Here is a 20,593-nt window from a genome sequence, read left to right on the forward strand (position 1 = left end):
AGAACGCTGTTAAAGATGAAAGGAAGGAGATGGTGAACCTCGCACACACGCCTACTGCGCACTCGCAGAGGACACGTATTCTCTGGCGTTTCACGTCATTAGGAAAGGGAGCCCGTGTTTCGGGATGGAAGATGAGAAGAAAAGAAGTCCGAGAGAAGGAAGTAAGGAAGGTTTCGACGCGCAGGTGCCATGGCACGTACGAACTCCGCGTGTCGTCGCTGCGTCGATGCGAAAATTGATTAATAGCGACGATCGCTAAATCGATTGAGGAAGCACCAGAATTTACGAGGTCTGACAACCTAACACGCTTTCACGTGATGTTTTACACATCAGCCAAGTAGTTCTCTGACGTATTGCTTTGGATGTGCTTTGACGGATTTACTTGGCAGTCCTTTGGAAGCTGTACTCATCGTGAAATCGTGGAAATTGATATTCCTCTCGAACTGATGGTCGCATGTGAAAATTTACCGAGCTCGGTCCTTACAAATAAAACAAATAAAACTATGGTTATAGCGTTTTTGTCTGTTTTCTTTTTAAAGTCATTATTTATGGCTTTTTGCACAATTATTGCTTTCTAATATGTATGTCCAATGTAAGAATTGGAATAATAATAATAAGTAAATTAGTAATTTACTCCATGACAATGGTCATTATTATTTATTATTTTTGACAAGTGAGTTGAAGCCTTCGCTAAATAAAGGATTCATTAACAAGAATTTCTTACCGATACCAATCTACCACCCTTAATTTCTCGCTCTCTCTCTCTATCTCTCTCTCTCTCTCTCTCTCTCTCTCTCTGTCTGTCTGTCTCTTCCCCTCTCTCCCTCTCTCTCCCTCACTCCATTTGACGCTTCTACCCCACGCACACATGCACATAGATCTTAATTCCACGCAAATTACATTATTTTATGTTGAGAATAATACCAATCTAATTAATCTATATTACCTAGAAATTAATTACTTTATTTACAATGTAAATATGTATAAATATTAATATTGTATGTCAATTGGGCATTATATAATGTAAATAGATGTAAAAAAAGAAGCTGTGGTGATAGAAAATACAATAAATATATTGCTGAAATAAATAAGCCATTATAAAACTTTTAAAGATCAACAGGGTCAAAGTGATGTCAGAATAAGTAAGAGAGTTGCACCTATAAGAAGAAAAGTCGCGTAAGGTCAATATGACGCATAAAAAAAAGACTACGCAAACAAAACAAAATAAAGATATCACTGTGAAAGTATAAAAAGTAAAAATTATAGAATACAACCAAGCTATGACACTACAGGATACCGATATAAAAACAAAAAAAGATAAAAGTCATATGATATTTTTATGTCATGTAAGCAACGATTAAGTAGAATAAAAAGGACCAAAGAAAATTCAAGTCATAAAAAGTTTGGTAGATGACAAACAACGTTGAACTTAAGCTTTTAAAAAGTTTAATATAAAAGAAGATGAAAAAAATCAATGTAAAATAAATAAAGAGAAAAGAATTGTACAGTATACATGAGCAGATAATGTTTTATTAAAATAATGTTATATTTTGCGTAAGTGACAAGAACACGAGAATGAGAAAGAATGTCGAAAATATTAAAATAATTAAACATTAACTGAAACTAAAAATATAGTGCCTCGTAATATAAGTATCAAGGGAACGTAACGGTAAAAAAATTGATGTAATATTAAAGTGACATGTAAATAAAAGAAAGCTGTAAAAATGAAGAAAAAGAATGGGTAATGTTGAAAAATTGCAGAGAAATGGGTAAAAGTGGAGGATAACGTAGAAAACGAAAACTAGTAAAACTCTAGACAAGAAAAAAAAACAAAAATACCCATATATATGACAGAAGCGGAATAAAACACTCCTATAATACACTTAAAATAAGTGTATTTCAGCATTAAAAAATTAAACAAGGAATTTAATGAAAAATACTGAATAATCATCAATAAAAATCTTAAGCCGAACGCAGTTTCAATGAGAAAATATCGACGATCTTGTGAAATAAATTATGTAAGCGCTGAATTTCATTAGGAACTTACACGCGTTCTCCTCATTACCTAAACTTACTTCGCTCCATTTCCTTCCTTAGCTTCTACGAAAGTGAAAATCGTGCTTAAAGCCAAATATAGGGAGAACAGCATAGCTCCATCGTTAAACAGCCGTGAATATGAAAAATTTTGTGCCGCTATCCAGCGAAAGTCGCGTGGAGGACCGAACTCAAGCACGACGACAGCTGCAACTCCTCAACAATAACAATTCCGGCGGTTCTAATCGTGCGTGTAACTTACCGACGAGGCCATCCTTTGGCGCTCCTCCGCTCGTCCGGCCAATAAACAAACCCGTCGACCCTGGATCGCGCACCGGGCAACAAACAGCGATAAAGTAAGCAATAGATAGAGACAGAAGGAGATATGGCAGGGAGCGAAAGAGAGAGGCGGAAAGAGACGGTGGGAATGAGAGAGAACGAGAGTGAGGGAGAGAAAGAGAGAGATACAAAGGTAGACAGATAGGTGAGCAGGTAGAGATAGATAGACAGACAGTTGAAAGATAGAGATAAAGACAGAGAGAAAGAGAGAAAGAGTGAGAGGGAACAAAATAGATGAGGACAACGTATCCCCAGGCTTCCTCTCGTAGTTATCACTCGCGCACAGCCTCCTCGTCGTCGAGAGCTTGCAGCACTCGACGGGGCAGCGGCCGCTGGCACCGCCGTCGCGACGCAACCCCCGCCCCGAGTACGCACTTGTGTACGTACGCAGGGATGTGTACGTATGGAGCGAGGCGTACTTCACGAGATGGAAATAGCGTGGAGCAGGAGGAGCTCCGCAGACTCCTGGAGGCGCTCCTACGGCGGACTGAGGCAGCGGGATCGACGCCGAGGGACGGAGGGCGTAGGGAAGCACGCGCGCGCGCGCGCACACTTTCTCTACGAAACGGGCGCGACTGTGGGGTCGCGCGGGGGCTGCGTGTGCGTAAGCGAGGAGGATCGCGAGCGGCAGCAGTGGCGGCGGCAGTGGCGGCGGCAGCGACGGTGGTGGCAGTGGCGACGGCAGCGGTGGCAGCGGCGGCGACGGCGGCAGCAACCGCCTCGCCCCTTTAGCGAGTCTGTGTGCCTGTTCATGTATCTTGAAATTCAAGAAGGGTGGGAGATCCGGGAAGCGGGTTGGGGCTCTCTGCGCTTCCGGCAGCGCCCCCTCGACGCCTCAAGGCCGGCGGACGTAAGGAGCTTGAGGGCCTCGGGTCCCTTCAAAGTCCCACCATGCGACCAGCCTCCACATCTTTCCTCGCTCGTCCTCCGCTTTCAGCTACCGAGACTCGATCGCGTTAGACACCCCCGTGTTTCACCCTCTTCGTCTCTATACACTATACTTGCGCATTAATAACGCTCCGATTTCTCCCACCCCTCCCGGCCCCACCCCCGACCCCTGCCGCCTTCGTGATATATACTCACCGCAGGGCTCTTCCCAGTGCTGTCACATTCCTCTCTGTCCGTCACTCTTCGACTCTTGCCCTCTCCATATCTATGACGACTCCGGCAGCGCCTCGCAGCGATCCTCTCCCTCACCTTGCGCAGCCTCGTGTACGAGTAGAACTTTGGCGGCGCTAAAGCGCGCAAATATTTACACGCTCCGCGATATTTCTCTTTTTTCGTTATCTAATGAGCTCGGTGCATCAGGGTACCTCTGCTATATGCTTTCTCCTCCTCAGCCTCAGCCTCAGCCCCATCCATCCATTTCCCTCCTTGTCTCCACCCACCCCAACCGTCATCGTCACCACCGCCAAACCGCACCCCACCCCCATCCAAGCACACACCCAATTCGTGGGAAATGCGAGATCTGCTCTACTGGGCCGGCGTGAATAAATGAAAACGAGCGAGCTGGGAAAAGGAAATGCTCGAGCTTTAGTGTGTCGAGGTCGAGAGCACGCCCTTATCGATTTGGGCGCATGACTCTAAATTCGTCAGTATTTATCGCTGCACCCATCCGAAAAATCGAGTACGATCGGCACTCTGCCCCAACGTTTAGAGGCTACTCGCGTACACATACCTAAAATATTAAAATGAAAAAGGAGAGGGAAAATAGTAAGGGACATAAGAAGAAAAAGCGCATGATAGAGATACTTTATCAAAATTAATTGTACCGTTGGACGATGTATTGATGATGGAGATATCCTCTCCTGTAGCCACTCGCATTCCTTCCACACCTCATTTGTCGTTTCTGCTGCTAAAGCGTATCGGTCTTCCTCCATCTTTTTATCTCCTTTCCGATTTAACTATCTACCTATCTATTTACCTACCTATTTACCTACCTACTTACCTATCCATCAACCTATCTCCCTACCTACCTACCTATCTACCTACATTTCTACCTACCTACCTATCTATCTATCTATCGATCTACCCACCTATCCACCTACCTTACAATCTATCTATTCATCTATATCTCTACCACCTTATTTATTCATCCTTCTCTGTCACTTCAACAGACTAGCCTCTTTTTCCCAGAGGCGAATATTTGATGCTTGCAACAAACACGAGAGCTGAAAGCGAGAGAAGGAGAGAAAGAGAGGAGCGGTCAAAGTACAAGGGGTAAAAGCATGAGATGGAAAGAGATGAAACAAGGCTGAAACTATGTAACCATGGCGATTGTCGATCGATATGGAGCTTGCGCATTCGGCCTTAGGCGCAAGAGAAAGCTGCTTTTATGCACAAGCTCCAAAAAGAGATAAATAGATACTGAAGAAAGAAAGAAAGTTTGTTTGTTTGTTCGTGTTTCAGTGCGCGTGTGTTTGCGCGCGTGCTAGAGGAAGATAGGAGTGGATTGAGGGAGAACGAAAGCTCTAAAAGAAGCAGAATGGATAATAGTGTGAGAAAAAGAAGAAAATAGAATTAAGAAAGATAAGAAGAATTAAAGTAGTTCTACTAATTCTAATTAAGAAGTAGAGTAATTAAAAAAGAGCATCGCTTTTGCAAGCGAATAAAGGCGGGAATGTACATGACGAGGAGGTGGCAAGTGAAAGAAGACATACGTGGTTAGGCTAGGTTTTGTCCATTCACGAAGCTCGTTTGCCGATTGGTAGGTAAGGTAAGAAAATAAAATCATGCATGGATTACCGAGCAACACCAACGAAGCACCACTGCGGCGCATAATTCGTACACGCGACTCAACTTCCTTGAAAGCGCTTCACGCTCACCCTGTTATCCTTAGATCCCCTCCCAGCATCTGAATGGCAATTAGCGCCATCTGATAACCCTTCGTCGAGGTAAGTATCGCGCCCAACCCTTGCATCGAGTTCACCATCGCCACTCGGACAGTAATAACACTTTGGGCCTCTTTCGGTCGAGATGCCCAAAGCTTCGAGATTGTAAAATGGCTTCGGAGAAGTAAGCGTCCATACATTACACCACTCTAGCATTTATAATGTTCCCGTTTATTTTTATTTACGGTTTGGTCAATCTGGCAATCAATAGAATAAAATTTCAGATCAGGTATTCAATTTAAAGCAAAGTAGATCCAGTATTTTTTACCCGGTTCTGCTCGATTTTGTCATTATGAATAAATCCTACATACACCTCGTTTAATTCCAACTACCACTATGATCTAGCAAATGTAAGTTTAAAAGATAAGAAAAATTTTCTAGACAATGCATAAATGCGGATGGACGATACTCTAGTAAATCCGACTAAATACATGCAATAATCTTTTATTACAGTATACTTCATCCTTCTTATTTCGATGACACCTATAATATTTTAATGTAATTTGTATTATATGGCTTTCTTCGTTCGCATACGATTATAGCTGAGATAATTATTTTTATTCAAATGAAAAATTAACAAGGAACTTTTTGTTTGAAACTCATTATTGTAACGCATGTAAAATGCAAGCTCTTTTACAACTTTTGAACTAAGTAGGTCAAACTGGATTCCACGGCTAAGGCGGCGGTGCTACAACTCAAATCCTGCAATTTTGATATTATTGTATAATACTATCGATGTTACATTGAAGAATGCATGAAGAAAATGTAATAAAAGTTACAAAATAAAAATTGATAAAACTCGAATGATATCGTAGAAGAAATGTTTAAAAAACATGTTAATAATTTATTGTTGTGAAACATTAAATAAGTATCTCACACTTTATAAGGAATATTCATAAAACAATGCCAATACAGTTTCTAAAAAATTTTCAACAGCCAATAAGAAGAGTTTCAATTGAAATTTTTAAATTATACGTTAAAAATAAATATTTGACCAAAAATACATTATTTATACGTCCATAAATCTTGAAATAACTGACTTCTTTAACCTTGCAATCCAAGTACATAAATTCATCGGCTCGTTATCTAAAACTACTGTTATCACCAATCGAATAACAATTGAATTTCATCCGCTTTTAAATAAATAGTACATGATAGAATATGTGCTTGCCTATCGCGATAATCTTCTCATTCACAAAACCATGCTTTATCATCGGTAAAAAGTAAATCCGACACTTGGTTACCTTTTGAATCACTAAATTCCGAATAGCGATCAAAGGATCGAGCGGGACGTGGAGTTGTAGGCCTTTGCAATGGCCACGCTCGGAATGCTGTTTGAAAAGAAAAGCAGCCATCATTACATAATCGGAGGAAAGACAATATCCCTTTTCATGAGTGAGAGAGAGAGAGAGAGAGAGAGAGAGAGAGAGAGAGAGAGAGAGAGAGTGATTACGGGGATGGGGAGGGTTGAGAAAGCCACATCAGCGCGCACTAAGCAGAAAAGGGCAAAGGTGTGGAGCAGCGAGCTACCGTCAATTCGCGCGCAATCGACGCGAAATTCAATAATGAACGAAGGCGCAGCGAAGCTGGAGAAGTGCTTAAGAGGCCAAATTACGTAGTGTGCGATGTGTGCGGGGGTTGTGAGGGGAGGCTTTCCCAAACCGCGTCTCGGAATCGTGCGCGCGCGTGCACGGAAACCGAAATCGGTCGCCGCGACGGTTAAGAATTGATAGGATCACAGTAATACATTCCCGAAAGTTTTGGGACAGCATTTCCCTCCACCTCCTGTACATTATAAGTACATTTATAAGTCTAATACACAATTCTCTTAATACGCTCCTAATACGCTCTTTATCCAGATATATTATTAATAGTTTTTGAAAATTAATGGTGATCCTGCGCCGAATGTATTATCATGTTTGAAGTACAATTGACGTAACTCTATGCAACAACTCAATCGACAATATAGATTTGACACTTGATATTGCATGCAAATTATTAGTTAATGTTTTGAAATGAATTAGTTAATGTACGAATTAATTAGTTAATGTTTTTAAATAAGCATCAACATTTATTTATTGATTATTAGGTGTAGCTGGAAAATTTTTAATCCCATACCATTAACTATATAGAGTATTTCTTTATTTAATTCAATTTTGACAAATAATGAAATGACTAAAAACTAATCAATTATTCCACGTTAAATAAATTTGACAATCTTATTTTGACATTTATACAGAAATTATTAGTTAATATAAAATAATTGCTATTTTAATTTGTTGTCACGTGTTATTTTAATTTTTGTATTTATCATAACTAAAATTATATTTTCGATATACTGCATCATATTCCATATCTTTTAAACTGAATAGCAAATATTTAAACAAAAAGAATGAACGAAATTTTATGAAGTATTTACCATCTTAAACAGATAATAGTGTGCGCTTTAATTATTGATTGCAGTTTCAAAATCATTTATTAAAGATAAATAAATTCACATGTATGTACATATTGGAGAATAAACAACCAAACAGTACTTTTTGGTTATTTGTAGTAAAGTAAAACAAAATATAGTAATAAGTAAAACAAAATATAGTAATAAGTAAAACAAAATATAGTAATAAGTAAATAAGTAAAACAAAAAAAACAAAATATAGTAATAAGTAAAACAAAAACAGTAATAAAGTAAAACAAAACTATATTAGTTTCTAAAAAGTATATTTAAGTAATTTATGATTTTAATTAAAAAATAATTGTTAAATATTCCTGATAATTATTTTCTAATATGACACTCTTTTCCTAAATATTAAATATTTAAAGTTTAAACATAAACAAATAAAGTTTACTCTATTAGTTACTATTTGTAGTCCCTTTACACACACATTATTGAATAGTTTTTAATTATGTCATTTCAATTTTTAATCCTTTTTTCCAAACTGTTAATCTCTAATAAAAAAAACTGACTGTCATTTTCTATTTGAAACAAAATTCTATTAATTAGTTTTTAATTTATTATTGATGTATAAATTAATATGTTAAAATAAAATTGACAATCTATGAAAAATTTAAAAATTACTGTTTTCTAACATGTACGCGCACGCGTGTGCAAATACTATTTTATGGATTACTCCATCGTTAGGAAAATGTCAATATTAATCATCAGATTGTATTTGCTTAAAATTAAAACAAAATTTATTTTGAAAACTGTAATTTAAAAATAAATAATTTTTTTTTAAATGTGTTAATTGTGTATTTTTATCCAAAACTAATGCTATATTTACCACAAATTAATGAAAAATGATTGTTTTTATTTGAATCTTAAACAATACATGTGCAATAAATTAATTAATGATTTCAATTTATGTAAATAACTATGTATTGAAAAATGTATATATATATATATCCATCATAATTATAAACTAAAAAAAAATGGTTAAGTCTTCAAATTAAAAGAAAACTAAAATATTTTAAAGCATGTACAAATATCATTTGTACAATAAAAATATAATTTCTATAATTAATATAAGGAGTAATCATAAATACAAAGTTCATTGAATATTACAAATAGTAAATTCTTAAAATATCATATACATAATGTTATTCTTAAAACATAATAAAAGTCTTTCCTTAATTTTAATAAATAATATGAATAATGCACAAACGTTTATTATCAACAATACTGTAATATTATTTAATTTCTAATAAATTTCGTGTTATAACATACTCCGTGTTTACATAAGTATTATTATTATATTTGTATTATTCTTATTATATATGTATAATAATATATTTTATGATTATTAAATTTTAATATAATCGCATTAAATCATTTAAACAATTATAAAATAAAACAGTGTGTAATGTATAAACTTGAAATATATTCAAAATCAAATAAAGTAATAATATAAACTTATGAAATTAAAAATTAGTTGATTAGATATATGAAATAATGGTATAATATAATAAATTCTATAACTACAAAATTTTAATGAATGAATAAAATTTAATGTACTTTAACCCCTACAACCAAATTTTTTATTATGAATACGTCAAATTATTATAAACATAAAAATTATCTTAATAGCGTTTGAATGGTTTCTAAGAAAGACAAACATTTTATAATTTATCATCACAATTTAAAAGATAATCCTACTTTTTCTTTTTTCTGATTCGTTCAAAATTTGATCGCCCATATGTGACTACAGCAATTGTTTTTGACTCATTCTCGTATAATCACACAACTCCCGCACGCGACATGCGCCCGCTGTTACACCCATGAACACATGCGTAAATATATACATGCGGAAAAAGAGTGAGAAAGAGGGAGAAAGAGGGAGAAAAATAGTTTAACTGCCTATACTGTGCATGCATCCACGCACGCGTGTGCATATATATATATATATATATATATATAATGTCGAGTTTGAGTGACTACCGCACCCCCCTTCAATCTTATAAATTAATCATTATTTACTAGACTCATGATATGCTGCGGAGCAGATATATCTATCTAATAGTAAACTTTGCCAATAATTATAAAATAAATATTTGACTTAATTAAGAATTTTCAATGTTTTATGATACTAATCAATTTTTAATTTATTTGCGGTGTATAAAATTCAAACAAAGTCTAAGATTCGAAGTCAATACATATATGTTCTAAACGAATGTTCGAATGGATAACATTGTAGTGGCATACAAAATGTTGAAAATAAATAATTTATTAAATTTATTTAAAATATTCAAATGAAAATAATATATAATATATTTCTTTTGTATATGTTTTATTAATTGCTGTTACTTTCGTAAAGTTATTGTTTAAAATAAATAACACATTTTTTAACCTAAAATTTCACCTTTAAATACGTTACAAAAAAAAAAAAAAAAATGATAAAAATACCAAAGAAATTAAGTTCAATGTTAATTAATCCGTTTTCTCAACCTCGATGTTTTTCACAAGCGTCTGTAAAACCTAAAAATAATACAGATGGCAAAATGAATGCATGGCAAATACATTGTTATACAGATAAAAATAATCCACATTTGTCAAAAGTAAGAATTCCAATACTGAGCAAACCTTCAGAAGTGTTAATTAAAGTTGATGCCTCTAGTATCAATCAAATTGATATTGCTATGACAAGTAAGTTAACTATTTTTATTTACACTAATTTATTCATTATACGTTCATATACTTATATATATATATATATATATATGAGAAAAACTAAATATTATAGATGGGTATGGGGCACAATTGTTTAACTGTATGCGTAAAGTTAATAGCTTCAATATTAGGCCACATAGTGACATTGAATTCCCATTGATACTGGGTAGAGATTTTTCTGGAACTATTGTATCTAAAGGACATGGAGTAGATAAGCTTCAAGTAGGAGATGAAGTATGGGGTGTTATACCAATACAAGAACAAGGATGTCATGCAGAATACGCTTTGGTTGATAGTTCTTTGGTAATATATTATTATTAATAGATATTTTCTATTAATTAAGATTCGATATTTCATACAAGAAAAATATATATCGGATATACTTTGTAGGTAAGTCTACGTCCTAAAAACTTATCTTATATTGAAGCAGCTGCTATTTTATATGCTGGTTTAACAGCATGGTCAAGCCTATGGTATACAGGTGGGTTAGCTTATAAATCATTGTGCTCAAATTATAAACAGAAGCCAGTATTAGTCCTTGGTGGATCAGGAGGCGTAGGAACTTTAGCTATACAACTTTTAAAAGCATGGAAAATAGATGTAAATTGTTTTATTCACATAATTCCAACTTCTTCCTAAGTATTATAATGTTCAGTAAAATTTATAATAATAGGTTGTTGCAACTTGTAGCAATGATGCAATTACTTTGTTGGAAAAATTAGGTGCTAATATTGCTATAGATTACACAGAATTTAATGCTAATGAAAAAATAATAGCAGCAGGGCCGTAAGTTATTATGGTATTCATGCAAGTCTATAAATAATATTCATGTCATTTTCATGTTAATAGATATGATATAATATTGGACTGCTGCAATCAAGGATCTAATGCTGTAAAATTAAATGGCTATCCTCATTATACTTACATAACTTTAAATTCACCACTTTTAAAAAATTATGATAAACATGGATTAGTATTTGGTACTGTAAAGAGTATTGCTGACCTTTTACAAGATAACATACCTACTAGTACTGACATAAATTTTGTTAAATGGGGATATTTTATTCCTTCTCCAACTGGAATAAATGTAATCCAAAATTTGATTGAAAATAAACAGGTGAAATAAAATACATTTATTATATAAAATGATTTTGCTTATATTATAAATAACAATATAATACATGTATTGAACATTTTTATAGATAACTCCAGTTATTCAAGAAGTATTTCATTTTAACGAACTGCCAACAGCATATAATAAAATGAGAGAAGGTCACTTGAGAGGAAAAATAATTATTGACATGAGGTGAAAATTTTATACTAACTTTAATATTTAAAAACATTGATCTTTATACATTATGTGAATTTTATTAAAATAAAGAAAATAATTGTATTATACAAAAAATATTAATTAGAAATTTGTTGTAATTGATGTAATTGTTGATTGTTTGAAAATATAGGAGTTCCATATCCAACTTTATCCTTAACTTCTAACCAATTTTTAAAAGCTATATCTTTTGCCTTTTGCGTACCTTCGTGTAAAACTTTCTGCAAATACTTTGGTTGATTCATATATAATTGTATCTTTTCTCTTATAGGATTTAATTTATCAATTAAAATATCTGCTAAAAATAATTTATATCTAAAAGAATATAGGTAAGTTATTTATGCTAGTCTGTCCCTCAAAAACATTTTACAAAATAAATTAAATTTTTAACTTACTGTCCTGTATTTAAGTGTTTAACTTCTTTACAAATTTCTTCTGGAGACATACCAGTTATCATAGAATGTATACTCACTAAATTGGATACACCTGGTCGATTTTCAGGATCATAAGAAACTACCGAAGTAAAATCTGTCACAGCCTTTTTTATTTTATTCAGTAAAACAGCAGGCTCATCAGTTAAGTTTAATCGACTTTTAGTATCAGATTCAGACTTAGACATTTTTTGTAAAGGATCTCTCAATGATTTAATTCTCCCAAAATCTTCTATAAAGTAATAAAACTTAGAGTAATTGTGAATATTTACACGAGAACATTTTTTTTTTACTAATTCATATAAAATTTATAAATTAATATATAAAATAATTTATGTAATATTTAAAAACTAACTGTTTATTACTGCAATTGGCATAGGAAAAGTTTCTCCATAAGTTGTATTAAATTTTTGAGCCAAATGTTCTGCTAATTGTATATGCTGCACTTGATCCTCGCCTACTGGCACGTGTGTAGCTCTAAATATTTAATAATTATAAATAATTAATAAGATACTGCTTCTTAAATTCCTGAATACCATTTCAATATTACCAAAGGTTGAAAAATCGAGTTATTTAATCAAATATAATACTAATAATGAAAAAGCAAATAAAATATTCTATCACGTAGGTATATTTTTACGTGTAATTTAAAATATCTATTCAAATTTAAATATTGCTTAAAAACAAATTCCAATTCAATATTACTTATGATAATTGAAACAGTTAAATAAATTGAAAATAATTAATGAATTACTCATTATTTCTATGCTTAAAATTATAAAGCATAATTATCATAAATTATCAAACTATCATTTACAATTAAAAAAAAGTTTCTTTTTTAAATATAAAATACAACTTTTTATATTTAACAATAATATACAATTTAAGTATATACTTATATAATAAAATATCAGCTGTTTGTAAAATAGGATAAATATATAATCCTAGAGGCACATCCTTCAGTGTTTGACTTTTTTCTTTATACTGAGGTTGATGAGCAAGTCTTGGCATTGTTGTAAGACATGCCAAAATCCAGCTCAATTCAGCATGCATCGAAACGCTTGATTGTTGAAATAAAATACTTTTATTTGGATCAATTCCACAAGCTAATAAGACAGCAGTGAGTTTTAAAATATTTTCCTTAAGCTCTGTAGAATTCTATGGTATGAATTAAAATTAAACGAGTGTCGACTTATAAAATCAATATTGGAAGTAAAATAAGAATATACATGCTGTAAGGTAATAGCATGCATGTCAACAATGCTCCAAATAACATTTTCTCCGTTCTCTTGTAGTTTAACCCAATTTTCAATTGCACCGAAATAATTGCCTATATGTACAGAACCTGTGGGTTGAATCCCGGAAAATATTGTTTTTGGATAAAGAATTTTATTCTAGACATATAAATATATAAATTTAAATATACATTAAAACTTATTAAATACTTATAGCACGATTTATTCTTACAGTAGCACAATATCTTTTAATAAGTTCAACATTTCTTCTACGTGGAATTATTTTTAATTGATTACAAAAACTTATATTGATTGTTACAATTCTGTAAAACATTACAAATTAATATAAATTTTTAAATTCTTGTGATGAGATGGAACATTTAATAATATGTATCATAGAGTTCTAGGTTAACCTAGTTATTTCTGGTTACAAACTTGTATTTAAAATTATTAGCTTAACTATGTATTTTACTATCCTGGATATATTTAAATTATATTCTGTATTATATTTTCCATATTACAGAAGGAATAGTGTCATAGAAAATTTAAAAAATTGGATATGATTACAATTATGAAATAAACTAAGTATATTGTAAATGCAATAAAAAATTTTACTTATTATTAATCCATCACACTAAGTATAAAACTAAAATGATAACATCCAATTTTTATTCATAAATAAAATATAAACATATTAAATATTTTTTTTACTTATTATTTCTTCTATTTATTTGAATAAAAAAACATTACAAATTTTACATACAAGTTTTACTGCACTTAAAAAAAATTAATTTTGTAAAACATTTAATGACTAATAAGAAAATATAATCATTTTTATTAAAAAAAAATTGTTCATACAAGATAACATTGATTCAACAATATAAATAATTCCAATGCATAAGCATAGACTATTATTTATTAAAATTAGAGTTTAATACAGTTTTTATGATTTATTAATCGATAATTTGTGAAATAAAGTATGAGTTAATGATAATTTTTCCGTATGCACTACATGCAACCATTTATTTTACAATTTATTTATAAAATAATGCATATATTAAATAATTGTATTGTAAATAAACATTTTAGTTAATATAATTAAATATGTTGGGATGATTCAATATTATAATTAAAACAATAAAAACCAAGATTGGTAAAAACTGTTTAATAAATTAATTTTTGGAAATCAGTATATTTATTACCATAGACAAAGCTCATATTTATTAACAAAGATAAAATAACCGAATGAAATAAAGACTAAAATTCGATGAATAATAAATATTCAATATATAATTGATGATGTGTGTATTTTTAAAAGTTTTTAGACCATAAATTTTTAGAAATATCTATAAATAAAAAAAATGAAAATATCATTTCTCATTAAAAGATATGAAATGTAACCAACTGAAAACTGTATTCTTACAATTATAATAAAATCTATTGTAAAATAAATTATATTATTCTAATATTTTAATGATAAAAAGTGAATGATAGTTATAAATAATAAATAATAAGAATTTAAGTACTGTCAAATTTTTATTTTAATCGTTAGTTTAATTCATTTTAAATATTTATTATTAAAATAATAAATGTGATGATTTTAAAAAATGAACACTATATTGTAAAACACAGAGGACATATTGTTGTACATTATTTAATAAAATTTTACATAATAAAAGTATTTATTAATATTGATAAATTTATTACCCGTAGATAATACTTTTAGAATTAAGTAGATAACTTTTAGATAAAAATTTTCCAGCCAATATGAAATGCTTATAAAACTGATAAATCACATAATCATTGAATGATAAATATTTCGTTCTATTTTTTCTAAATATATTTGATTTATTTATTTATTTGATTTATTAAATAAATTTCTCTATTTAAATATTTATTTGAATGGAATAATATATATTATAAAAAAGAATAATCAATTATTTATCCTAAAGTTTTTAAAGATATGTTAAATATATGAATGTAATTATTGAATTAATTAGTTCCAAATTACATTAGGTTTTCAATCCATTAAATTTTTTATACGTTATACGATATATTTTTAAAATAATTTAAAAATGTGTATCAACCTAAATTACATACGCACAAGCGCGTGCGTGCACACACACACACACACACACACACACACACGTATGCATTCATTCATAGTTTTCTGAATAATATAAATTGAAAATATTAAGTTCAGCAGATTTTGTAACACAACGTAAATATTTTGTATCTGTATGCGTGTGACTGCACGCGCGCTTTCGGTCGAGTATATATATATACACACGCTATATATTTAAAGTATTATGTATATAAATTAATTGAATTCAATTGAATTCTGATTTAATACATAAATAGATGATTAAAGTTACAGTGATACTTGTTTCAAATCAGATGAATTTAAAATAACCCTCTCTTAATTAAAATAAATAATCAATTATAACAGATATATAGAAATAACAAATCTATAGTATATTATTTAATTTGAGAAAAAAGAAAATAAAAATACATGAGCAATTATTAAAAACATTTAATAAGCAGTCATTATTTTTCATTTTAGATAATGTGATTTAAACAAATAGGCGTATCAATTTTTTCATGTGAATTGGTAATAAATTGCTTAAAAACGCAAATTCCTCATTTGTTTGTAGGATTAAATAATCCAAAATCTAAACTATTAAATACTAGTTACTTTTCAGGTACTACTAACTGTGAAACTTTTAAAATACATTAGAGCGTTGCTGAGTTGATGAAAGCTTCCATTCAAATAATTACATTGCTAATCACAAATGTTTTTTATTCTTATTCTTTATGATAAAACATAGCCTTGGCTGTGTAATTGGCATTGCCTTAATTGAATCTCAAAGTGAAAGTACATAAATGTTTTTATTTTAATTATTATAATAAAATATTTTACTATAATATTATACTAATATATTAGTATAAAAATATTTTCATGTAAAAATAATAAATAATTTTTATAAAAAATTGTTAAAATGCTTGTTTAAAAAATGTATTATTTGTAATGCTTTTTGGCATTTTCAATTTATTAGAATAAAATATTATATTTTGTCTAATTACTTCTTACAAAGAATTTGGATAACTTCAGGCCAGCATGCTTTACCATGAACGTATGTAAATCCTAAGGACTGATAAGGAATTTATGAAAATACTGTATTAAAACAATTATTATTTGTTTTAATAAATTAGGTATAGATCAGATAAATAATTAATTATGACATCTATTAACTTTAAAAATTCGAAGGATACATAAATTAAAAATTTCTTTCATTTTTCTTATATAATTACTAAAAGATTTTTAAATAAATGGCAAAATATATTATGTATATATAAATAAGACAAAAATCAAGTAGAACTTCATACACACATATTCTCATGATAATAAGTTATAACATTATAGATAAAATAGGATATTTCTATATTGTAATTTTATCTTCAGATATTTCAAAGAACGCTAACAAATTTCAATAATCAAGAAAATATTATTAAATATATTTACATTTACATATGTAATTAGATTATATGAATTTCTTCTGTAAAATATACATATTTAGAAAATACAGCATATTGACAGAAAATACTAAAATACATTATTGTTAAAAAAATATTGTTAACAATTTCATATTTGTAATACGCTGAGTGTTTTTAGTGCAGATATATAAAATATTAATATTAAAATGTTGATAATTATAATAAAACTGTATCGATTACTTTATTCTTTTCATTAATGAATAAAGTAAGAATATGATTTAGTATTCTCGACTTTTTTCCTTATTTCTATAAAAATAGAGATGGAAAAGAAGAAGGATTAATCTATGTTAACATAGCCAGAACGTGATGCTTTATAATTTCTGGATGACGCTATTACTGCTTAAAAATTCTCCGTTTATCATATGTTAAAATCTAATATATTCAGATTTCAATTTTAGGTAAAATATTATAATTATAAGATTTAATCAAGCATTAAGATTTAAATTCTATATAATTCTTATCTTAAAATTTTTTTCCTTATCATTTTGAAAGTTTTTTCTCTTTATAAAGATAATATGAACAATTTTTATATTTAATTAGAATATCATTATTGAAAGTCTCTACCAAATTTTTGATTAATATAAATTTTTCAACATATTTAAATTAATTGAAAAATTTTAAACAATTTCAAAATTAAATTAAAAATTATAAAACTTTTGTCATAAAATACATTCATGGCTAATTAAAAAAACAACTTAAAACATATATGACTTTAAAACTTTCACAATTTACTGGATAAAAATAAATACATTTCTCTTGGCTTTCACAGATTCCTATAATTTACCGTACAAATATTGTTTGAAAAATAGTCGTCCCAGCTTTCTGTCAATTTGAATTTTACCGTTATAACTCATTGTCGAGAAGAATAATAAATACACGAGTATCTCACGATGTGCTGATGCAACACAGAAGCAAAGTTGATTATACCGATGGGCCACGCGAGAAAAAAAAGGAAGGCCTGAGCAAGTTTTCACAAATACTTGTCACAGTAACCGGTTTATTATTTTTTATTTTTTACATCATGATTGCAATCAGAAATTGTGGAAGTGCTTACAAAACACAAGCGATTACCTTAACCATATTTCAGAAATACTTTCTTGCTTATTTTATTTGATGATATTTAAACTAGTGCAAAGGCTGATTTCTGTTGATTTATATATAGATAAATTCAGTGCATTAATTTAAAATTAATCTAAATTAAAATTAACTATTTGGGTAAATTGATAAATAATAAGCCTCTCGCTAAAAATTTAAATATATTATCAATACTTTATTAAGCAGTTTAATGCATTTATACAATGCATAAAATACTTTTAATAAATCTTTATCAGTGCATAATAATCAAGAATTTTTATTAATTCTCAAGTGATTAAGATTCGAAAATCCATCGATTTATAGAAATAATAAATTTTATATGGACCGAAACATATATTGATTTATTAATATACTTAATTATTAAAATACTAAAAATATATATTAAAATGTTAAAATTTGTAATCATTTGTAATAATTTAAGAAACCAAAAAATTAAAATGTGTTTCAAATTACATTTAATGAATACTATCAATTATTTTTAGTGTTCTTTTAATTTAAACAGCCAATTTTAATAATCATTTTATAAACTTCTATTTACATTGTATATTTCTTTTATTTTGATACAATACTCACTTTAATTATTTTAACTGTAGATGTTTGTTTTTTGTTATTTATGCAATTATTATTATAAATTATTATCACACACGCGCGCACACACAGAAAAGTTATTTCTAATTAATAATGTAACGCAAACAAGAATTACGTTTTCTCGTTTTTAATATCGAGAAAGATCAGAATTTCTAAGAATAAATGAATTACTTGCGGACATTCCATTACCTTTGTTAACTCACACTCGATTCATAAATATCACATAAATAAATTTTATATAGAATACAGTTTAATTTACTGAATCATTGTTTTACAGTGTTATTCGAAATTTTTTTTTTTTTTTTTTTTTTAAGTAACAATTCTGCTTCTAATAGATTTATCGCATATTTTATAAAACGAATTTATAAACTTTTTAATACTTCTTTAATGCATAAGTGTTAAAAAATTATACCTTGCACATTTTATTTTTCAATATTGTAGAATGATTTATTGATTTATTGTAGAATTTAATTCGAATTTGAAAGCTATTTGATATTAATTGGTTTTAGAAATCGATTTTATTCACACTCAATTAACACTCGGTCTTAATGAAAATATGGGGTTATCTTTTTAAAATTATTATACATGTATCTGTTTGAAATAGGATTAAAGAATACAAAAACATTATTTACTTATTAAAATTACTAAAATTAATTAATACGATTATTCGCAAATTTAGATACAGGTTTTGGAATAATTCACAATACATTTTCTATCGATTAATATCATTAAATTCATTCTATTTAATGATATTAGTATTATTAATCTAAGAGAGCATTATGTAAATATTATTATCATTATCGTTGCTAATATTATTGTTATTGATTTTCAGATATTGTATAAATTAATATTTAATAATGCAGAAAAATGTTGTAGTAAAATGTACGATATTTAAAATACTCATGTCAATGTTTGTAATCAAACTGATGCGAGTAAATAAATGAAAGTATCAATTATGAATAATGTATAATTTTAACAACATTTTTAACATCTCCGGATCCATAAAAGCATGCAAGTGACTTGCTCAACATGAAAACTAGAAATGCGAATGGCATCAAGTATAAATAGCTTTAATAAACAAAACTCTGGACCGCAGATCGCTAAGCCCGTGTAACAATAATGATAATAATAACGTAATGAAATGGAGAGGGGAGAACCCCCCACCACCGCCTCAATGCAAGGGCCACAGAACGATAGTAGCAACCGCGCGCACCGCCACACGTTATCAAGCACGAGTGACGGATTCGTAGAATCCGGCCATTCATCGAACCCACTTTACTTTACTCCTCGCCCCCGTTCCAAAAGCTCGTACCTAACAAGAGGGGCGATTTGACAGTTGAAGCTTCGAACGGCTGCCGCACCCGGGCGCGCCAGTCGGCGCCGTCGCCGCCATCCGGCCCCCGACCACAGGCGAGCAGCAGCAGCCGCGAGTGACGCACGCGCCAACACTCACAAAATTGTGATAGCCGCCTACGTAGAGGATCGCGAGCTCAGCGAACTTCACGCACCCGTGATCGCTGCTGCCGAAGAAGAATCCGAGGAGAGAGTCCAAGCTGTCCAGGGCCACGTACGAGCGACGGCACCAAGGAGGCAACTCACGAGAGAATCATGACGGTCAGACTCATTCGTCCGACAGTGCGCGCGACCCCGCCGGGACGCCCGATACCTCCCACCCCACTTTATTCTACCCCACTCGGCTACCCTGCCCTTCCGTCGTATCCACCCGCTCACGCACTCTCGCATCTCACGTGTGCGCCGCCAACATCGAGTTCCCCCAAGGAGTCGTATCCGGGTCAGTCACAACGTTATCCCTACGTGTTCGCTAAAGTACGATTGAGAAGGAGAGAGAGAGAGAGAGAGAGAGAGAGAGAGAGAGAAAGATAGAATGAAAGTGAGAGTGAGAGTGAGAGTGAGGGAAGATGAAAGTGAGAATG

General features: G+C 30.7%; 2 protein-coding genes across 2 annotated transcripts; one reads left to right on the forward strand and one right to left on the reverse strand.

Moving 5' to 3' along the window:
* Positions 1-10,146: 10,146 nt before the first annotated feature.
* Positions 10,147-11,738, forward strand: LOC105367283 (reticulon-4-interacting protein 1 homolog, mitochondrial). The gene is made up of 6 exons (XM_011505937.1): positions 10,147-10,404; positions 10,502-10,731; positions 10,819-11,028; positions 11,102-11,214; positions 11,278-11,545; positions 11,631-11,738. The coding sequence occupies exons 1-6, from the start codon at positions 10,152-10,154 to the stop codon at positions 11,736-11,738; spliced, it is 1,182 nt and encodes a 393-aa protein (XP_011504239.1). The 5' UTR covers positions 10,147-10,151.
* Positions 11,739-11,865: 127 nt separating this feature from the next.
* TrpRS-m (Tryptophanyl-tRNA synthetase, mitochondrial) lies at positions 11,866-13,816 on the reverse strand (the record flags this gene model as incomplete). Its single annotated transcript, XM_011506399.1, has 6 exons — positions 13,654-13,816; positions 13,416-13,580; positions 13,082-13,344; positions 12,542-12,663; positions 12,151-12,418; positions 11,866-12,070 (listed from the first exon to the last, which is right to left on the reverse strand). Coding segments are annotated over exons 1-6 (1,125 nt in total), but the record flags the coding sequence as incomplete, so codon positions are not given.
* Positions 13,817-20,593: the final 6,777 nt, after the last annotated feature.

Source organism: Ceratosolen solmsi, unplaced genomic scaffold, assembly GCF_000503995.2.
Source record: "Ceratosolen solmsi marchali unplaced genomic scaffold, CerSol_1.0 scaffold7, whole genome shotgun sequence".
Classification (NCBI taxonomy): Eukaryota; Metazoa; Arthropoda; class Insecta; order Hymenoptera; family Agaonidae; genus Ceratosolen; species Ceratosolen solmsi.

Coding starts and splice junctions, on each gene's coding strand:
- LOC105367283 (XM_011505937.1), top strand. CDS start 10,152: ATGATAAAAATACCAAAGAAATTAAGTTCAATGTTAATTAATCCGTTT. Junction 10,732..10,818: donor CTTTGGTTGATAGTTCTTTG/GTAATATATTAT, acceptor TATACTTTGTAG/GTAAGTCTACGTCCTAAAAA. Junction 11,029..11,101: donor TAAAAGCATGGAAAATAGAT/GTAAATTGTTTT, acceptor TTATAATAATAG/GTTGTTGCAACTTGTAGCAA.